The sequence below is a fragment of the Cucumis sativus genome, unplaced genomic scaffold (assembly GCF_000004075.3).
Source record: "Cucumis sativus cultivar 9930 unplaced genomic scaffold, Cucumber_9930_V3 scaffold78, whole genome shotgun sequence".
Lineage (NCBI taxonomy): Eukaryota > Viridiplantae > Streptophyta > Magnoliopsida > Cucurbitales > Cucurbitaceae > Cucumis > Cucumis sativus.
In genome coordinates, this window is record NW_022279569.1 from 47,406 (window position 1) to 55,431 (window position 8,026).

Below are 8,026 nucleotides of genomic sequence, written 5' to 3' on the forward strand. Positions count from 1 at the left end.
TAACTTTTTTTATACAAGTTTGAACAATTTAATTCATCCTAGGATTAATCTCTGTGGTATACTTATTAGGATGATTATAAATGTGAGAATGTTAATAAAATTGTTGATATTGGGAGGAAAATTGAATAGCATGATAATAAGAAATTAGAAGGAGATTGGTCAAATATTTTAGCGCATGCTTATTGTTTTTATTTTGCTTTATTTCACTCTTTGGGTCCTACCAACCCCTAAAAGTCCTTCTTTCACTTTATTGATTGTTTTTTTTTCCTTAACAAAAAAGAGAAAGAAAAAAAGTTCAAATTACTTTATGATTTTGTAAAAATCCATGAATAAAGATGCTATTATGCCCTTTGATAATGATTGTTTTTTCTTTTATAATACTATTTTTGGACCACGAAATGGTAAAATATTGAGAATGGAGACACATAGCCCAAATGAAGTTACATAATTTGACTTCACATGTTGAAGAAAAAGTGTTAAATTGCTATTATATTTTGAGAATTGTTTGTTTGTTTTTTTTATTAAGTAATAAATTTTTATTGAAATTTTAGAAGTTCTTAATAGAATCCTAGGTGGCAAAGTGGGCTCCACTTGGCGTTCTCTCACCGTTGACTAAGAAACAAAAAGTTTTGGTTATGTTTTGCTTTGGCCTACTCGGATTGGCCACGTGGGTCCCACCAACCAAAATCAAAACCCACACCTGCTGAAAGCAATTCCCTTTTCCACTTCTCACTCTTTCACTTTGAACTTCTCAAAAAAGCAATTCACAGAGAACCGAAAACCATATGAAAAGAATGGAAAAACAAACAATACCAACCCATTTCCTTTCTGGGTTCTTCTAAGTTCACTCCCATCTCAATCACAAAACCTCAAAACTCCACCTTCTTTCTTCTTCTTCTTCTTCTTCTTCTTCTTCAATGACGGTCTGATGCTTCATCTCTGTTTCTCTTTCATCTTCTCTTAACGGGTTCTTTCCATTGCCGGGGACTGGGTCAGATTTGTACTCTTTTTGTAATGTGGGTGTGGCGGCTCGGCGTCGTGAAGTTTCGTGAAATCGCCTCACGTTTTGGAGGGAGGAGATATGATGAAACGGCTAAATGGGGCTTTGGTTTTGCTTTGGTTCATCTTTGTTGGACAATTTTGTTGTACCAATGTCTCTGCAACTGTAGAAGGTGATTCCCATTTCCTTTTCCTACTGATGTTGCTTGTTGTACTTGTGTAGATGAAAAGGGTGTGTCAAAGATCATCAATGTTTTGGAACTGAGACCATGGGTTGGCCTAACGGTAAATAAATCATATGAGTTTGATAATGGGGATTTATTATCTATGGCGTTTCGTTGACGTATAAATATTGCAGGGTGAAGTGGGTTGTCCTATGAGATTAGTTGAGATGCCCATAAATTGTCCCAATGCTTCAGACTGTAAACAAAAACGTTTTGGAACAGAATTCTTTTGGGCCAATTTACTTCTCTGCCTAAGGCTGTTATCTCTTAATATTTTTCATTTAAGTGGTGGTTTTGAGAGCTTAATGGGTTGCCATAGTGTAAAATAGGTTGAGACGAGAAGCATACTTTAAGGTAACATTTTGATATTTTTAGAAATGCAGTGATTGAGCCTTGTGTTCTAACTTCCCAAATACAACTGTCATTTTTCATTTTGTATGCTTGAATTTTATTGTTAAATTCGGTGATATTCTGTCTCATTATTGTATTATAGAATTCTAAAAAGTTGTGGATGTGATCTCTTTTCTCTTATTCAGCTTCTGTTGAATTTGACAATGTGTTCTTTCTATTCTAAACAGCTACTGTTCTGCATATATTTCGATTGAATTTGGAAGATCCAAACAATGTTCTGCAGAGTTGGGACCCTACACTGGTCAATCCCTGCACTTGGTTTCACGTCACTTGCAATAATGAAAATAACATTATAAGAGTGTAAGGGACATCATTTGTTCGTTCATTTGTTCTCGGGCTATGTAAACTTTGGTCAATGTCATACAAAATTTTACAACTTTCGGCACTCTTTGCAGTGACCTTGGAAATGCTGGATTGTCTGGCAAATTAGTACCACAGCTTGGTCAACTTAAAAGTCTTCAATACTTGTAAGTCATTGTTTGCTGTAAACTTGTTTGGACTTCAATTCCTATAGCATAAGCAGTTGTAATGGTGACTTTTACCTGCATGTATTGTTCTTCTCTAAGTTAAATGATTTTAATTGATTACAGGGAGCTTTATGGTAACAACATAAGTGGAGAGATTCCAGATGATCTCGGGAACCTAGAAAATTTGGTGAGCCTAGACCTTTACTTGAACGGTTTAACTGGCCCGATTCCAGACACGTTTGGCAAGCTCACACAATTGCGTTTCTGTATGAATATTATACATCCTTTCTTTTCTCTTCTTTGTGATATGTTACTTGACATCTTTTGTGCTTTTACTTTCATTGAATGAGAACATGCTTCCCTAGAGGCTTGACTCATTCATTGTGTGTTTATGCATTATCTTTGAACCATACACATTCTTCCCTTTATGTAACTTATGGGTGTTTTCTCTTGGTATATCTTTGAATGGATAGTCGGCTGAATGACAACAAACTATCTGGCTTGATACCGATTTCCTTGATAAATATTTCCACCCTACAAGTCTTGTAAGCATTTACACTATCTTTTCTTGCTCTAAGGTTCAATTTTGTTGGAAGTGAAAGTGAGAATATGAGTTGAAATAGAGTGGCTATAACGTAGTTTAAACATCATTCGCAGGGATCTATCGAACAACCTTCTATCTGGAAAAGTTCCAAATAATGGCTCATTTTCACTATTTACTCCCATAAGGTATTTTGCTTATAAATTACACATGAAGTTTCTTCTGGATCGATGTTAGCTGATCAGATACTAACTGCTATCGTACTGTTTGTAGTTTTGCAAATAACTTGGATCTATGTGGTCTGGTAACTGGGAAACCTTGCCCTGGGATCCTCCCTTTTCTCCACCGCCGCCATTTGTTCCACAATCAACAGTTTCTTCCCATGGTATTATCTGGTTAGAAAGATTATTGAAATAGGCAATTGTTCTAGTACTCTACCACAACAAATTGTTTAATGGAATACTTCATCTCACAATTTGGTGCATATCATTGACATAAGTAACTTCACTTGGGTTTAAATATACATTGTGTTTGTTGAACCTAACAAGTGAGGTTAATTCACATTTAAGAAATGAGTTTCTATGAACTTCTCCATTGTAGCATTAACTTATCTTTGACTTTGAGAAAGCTTAAAATATGTTTGGTTTCTCTCCAGAATTAAACAATCCCAATGGAGCAATTGTTGGAGGAGTTGCTGCAGGTGCTGCTTTACTTTTTGCTACACCGGCTATCATATTTGTCTATTGGCATCGGAGGAAATCACGAGAAATATTCTTCGATGTCCCTGGTTTGTCTCTGTTGCAAAAGATTCACTTTTACCTTTTTTTAGCTTGCAAGTCACCATGGCTTTGTTTATGCAGCGGAAGAGGACTCAGAGATCAACTTGGGGCAGCTGAAGCGGTTTTCTCTGAGAGACTTACAAGTTGCAACAGATAACTTCTGCAACAAAAATATTCTTGGTCGAGGTGGATTCGGTAAAGTCTATAGGGGACGTTTGGCTGATGGCTCGTTAGTAGCAGTAAAAAGGCTCAAAGAAGAGCGTACGCCAGGTGGGGAGTTACAATTCCAAACAGAAGTAGAGATGATTAGCATGGCAGTGCACCGAAATCTTCTGCGACTACATGGATTTTGTACAACATCGAGTGAACGCCTCCTTGTTTATCCTTATATGGCCAACGGAAGTGTTGCATCATGTTTAAGAGGTACAATTTCTTGTTTTTCCTTGAAAATGTTAGAAGTTTCAAGCTCAAGTTTTTTCTATAACTTTTCTAGTGTATCTTCAATCTTGTTACATTATGTATTTTATTTAGTTTTGATATGAAATCAAAACTATCTTATCCACATCTTTGTTAATTGGCAAAGCCACTTTTATTACAAACTCATAATGTAGCTAGCATATTTTTCATAGAACGTCCACAGTCTGAAGCTCCTCTCGACTGGCCAACTAGAAAGAAAGTTGCATTAGGCTCTGCGAGAGGTCTTTCTTATTTACATGATGGATGTGATCCAAAAATCATCCATCGTGATGTGAAGGCTGCAAATATTCTACTAGATGAGGAATTCGAGGCTGTTGTGGGTGATTTTTGGTCTTGCAAAGTTAATGGATTACAAGGATACTCATGTTACAACAGCAGTAAGAGGTACAATTGGGCATATAGCTCCAGAGTATCTCTCAACTGGGAAATCATCTGAAAAGACTGATGTCTTTGGTTATGGCATTATGCTTTTGGAGCTAATAACCGGACAAAGGGCTTTCGATCTTGCTCGACTGGCAAACGATGAAGATGTCATGCTGCTTGATTGGGTATAAACTCAGGATTTTTCTTTTTGCAAAGTCTACTAACTTAGCAGCTCTCAACAGTTTTTTCTCTAACCACTCTCGTTTTGATTACAAACTTTTCAGGTGAAAGGGCTTCTGAAAGAGAAAAAGTTGGAGATGTTGGTTGATCCTGATTTGAAGGAGAACTATGATGAGATTGAAGTTGAGCAAATAATCCAAGTAGCACTTCTCTGCACACAGAGCTCGCCTATGGAACGACCCAAAATGTCTGATGTGGTGAGAATGCTGGAAGGAGATGGGTTGGCTGAGCGATGGGAGGAATGGCAGCGAGTGGAGGTAGTTTACCATGAAACAGAATTGACATCTTCTCAAACTTCAGAATGGATGGTTGATTCGACTGAAAACGTTCGTGCTTTTGAATTATCTGGTCCTAGATAACTAAACAGTTTGATAGAAACAAAATGTCATCATTCCTTCTTTTTTTCTTCTTTTATTTAGAGTGCTCACTTTTTGCTTCACAAAACCTGTGTATATGAACACCTTGTTAGAGCAATATATTACGTATACATAGCTTCATTTTCATAATTCTTCTTTCTTCTTCACTTCATTTCAGTTATTCACCAAGTCTTGAAAGTTTTTAAGCATTAAAATAAAATGATCATTTGTATCAAACTATAGACACAAACTTAAAACCAAAAAACTTAGTAGACATTTTCAAATTTTAGAAGCTTACGTTAAAAGTAATGAGTTTTGAAATTTCACCCTAATAAAAGATAAATTCTAACTTATCAAATTTATAATTTAATTTTCTTTTCAATGTAGGATAAGTTACAAAACTATGATTACAAGATAATGACTAAATTTTAAGAAGAAAAAAAATGAAGTTTGGCTATGTAATAACCATTTTTCTTTTCAAACTAACCTTATTTTCTCTCTAACTTGTCATAATGATTTATAATTTTTTTAATTTTAAAATCCTAAAAGGTTTTTAAAATTTGTATCTTCATCTCTAAGTTTTAAAAATGTAAATTTTGGTGTGCAGATTTTTTAACAAAAACTTATTTTGATCTTTTCGTTAGAACTACGTTATCTTAACAAAATGTTAGAGTGACACTTCTATATTTGGATGAGTTGAGCGATCAAGTAACTTCTCTAAACGTAATCAAACACTAACAATCAAATAAACTCAAATTAAAAAATTAAAATTGTTTTTTTCTCAAAATTTAAATCTCTCACATCCTCTCTTGTCTCTCTCACATTGTTTTTCAAATTGAAATCTTGAAGCAAATTAGAAGAACATTAAGTAGAATAAAAATAAATAAAACCGACATATTAACGTGCTAAAATCTCTAACAAGGTAAAATAAATTAGAAAATAAAACAAATATAACACATTAATAAAATAAACTCTATAAAATTACATATCAATATTCCTACCATGAATCATGAAACCAAAAAAAGAAAAGGAGAAGAAAGAATTGTGAAGAAGAGAACAAAAAGGCATATCAATGAATCACAAGATACATCACGACTAAACAATTTGTATGAGAATAAATTTGTATGTATGAGTTGAGAAATGAACTAAAATGTCATCCTCGTCATGATTTTGTTATAGAATTTTTTTTTTAAAGAAATTTACATGGACCAAAATAGAATTTAAATGTTTTTCGTCAACTATTGTTTAGAAAACTAATTTTTAGCTCTCGAAATTTAAAGAAATTTAGAGAAGCTTAACTTTTGTTTTTTGTGAAATAGTATATTATTATGATTTTTTCAAACAAGCTTAATTTTTTTTTAAAAGAAAAAAAAAAGACGAAATGGGGCTAAATTTGTAATTTAAACTTTTAGAAAAGTTGAATCGGAGAAGATGAGGGATGGAAGCGACGGAGAGAAGAAAAACGGGAGAAGCTTTTGAGAAACGCCGCCTCCTTAAACCCTAAAATTTCTATGCTTTTCAGCTCTTAAATTAAATGTACGCTATGTATCCATCATTCTCTGTTTGTGTTCCCTCTCCCCTTAATCCTCCTTTCTTCCTCCGACTAATTCATCCATTCTTGTTTTCTTTCTTCTCTTCTTCTTCTTCTTCTTCTTCTTCTTCTTCCCACTCCCAACCACCCTCTCATTCCTATGGAATCGTCCTCCAATACCTCATCGATACCTTCCAACTCTCCCCCGCCAGAGCCGTCTCCATTATGGCAACCCGTAGAGGCATTCAATCAACTGAAAAGCCTCGTTCCGTTTACAAATATCTTTCGGACCTCGGATTATCCGACACCCAAATTAAATCAGCCGTTCGAATCACACCCCAAATCGCGTTTTCCAGCATTGAGAAAACACTGAAGCCAAAGATCGAGTTCTTACAGAATCTTGGCTTTGTTGGCTCAGATTTGAGTAAGTTCATTTCCAGGCAATCTAAATTTTTTTCTTCTAGTTTGGAAAAGACATTGATGCCCAATGTTGAGATTCTTAAGAATGTTTTGCCCAAGGGTACGTGTAATGACGATCTCCCGAAAGTTTTGCGGCGATGTTCTGATGTACTTACGAGATCCCCGTATAAAGTGTTGTCTGTAAATATCAATTACTTACGAAGTTGTGGGATTGTTGACTATCAACTCTCTACGTTATTGAAGCGACAACCTGCACTTTTTATTATGCATGAATCTCGACTTAAAGATTTTGTTTCAATGGCTGTAAAGGCTGGGTTTTCTCCCAACGGTACAATGTTTATTCATGGACTTCATTCTATCAGTAGTATAAGTAATGCAACTTATAAGAAGAAAGTGAAGCTGATTTGTAGTTTTGGAATAACTGAGAAAGAATGTATGAGAATGTTTAATTCGGCTCCTGTTTTGATGAGGACTTCCGTTGGTAAACTTGAGGTTGGTCTAGAATTCTTCATGAATGAGGCAAAAGTTAGCAAATCAGATATTGTTCGTAATCCTTTTTGTTTGATGCACGCAATGCATGGAAGGGTGCTCCCTCGTTATAGAGTTCTAGAGGTTCTGAAGTCGAAGAGGCTAACGAAGAAGCTCCCGAAGTTGATCGATTCATTGTGGATGCCTGATGAGGATTTCTTAGATAAATTCGTTCGTAGGTTTCCTGACAATATGAATGATTTGTTTGAGGCCTTTAGAGGTAATTCGAGGAGATAGCAACATGAAGATGGGGCAAGAACTAGAGCTAATTTGATCTAACATTTGGTCAATACCTTGAGAACAAGTGGTCGGGGTTGGAAGGTGCTTTGATCATAGTGAGCTCTTGATTCCCCCTTTTCATGTTAGGATGGTCTCTCTCTATCCCACATTGTATGTGCTACTATGGTGAATGTACTTGGATTAAAGCTTCACATTACAAAACACAACTATTTTGCATGACAATTCTTCCTAAAAATAATGTAAAAAATAACAGTAAAGATCCTAAATAGTTTAAGTTAAGGAAATTGTATGGATCAGAATGACACTCTTAAAAGTAAAAGAATAAAACTAAACTAAGATTCCTTTGATCTAAAAACCTAAATTGATTTGAATGTGTTTAGTTATTCTTTACTTTTGACATGTGCCATGTGGATTGTACCATTGATTGATGGATTCTACCTAATTTGATTG

At 35.0% G+C, this 8,026-nt stretch overlaps 1 protein-coding gene and 1 pseudogene across 1 annotated transcript; both read left to right on the forward strand.

The window, feature by feature from the left end:
* The first annotated feature begins 794 nt into the window (after positions 1 to 794).
* Positions 795 to 5,007, forward strand: LOC116406238 (annotated as a pseudogene).
* Positions 5,008 to 6,239: 1,232 nt separating this feature from the next.
* LOC101214031 (transcription termination factor MTERF5, chloroplastic) lies at positions 6,240 to 7,798 on the forward strand. Its single transcript, XM_004149115.3, has one exon. It carries the CDS (start codon positions 6,392 to 6,394, stop codon positions 7,571 to 7,573), a length of 1,182 nt encoding a protein of 393 aa, XP_004149163.2. The 5' UTR covers positions 6,240 to 6,391; the 3' UTR covers positions 7,574 to 7,798.
* The last annotated feature ends 228 nt before the right edge of the window (positions 7,799 to 8,026 follow it).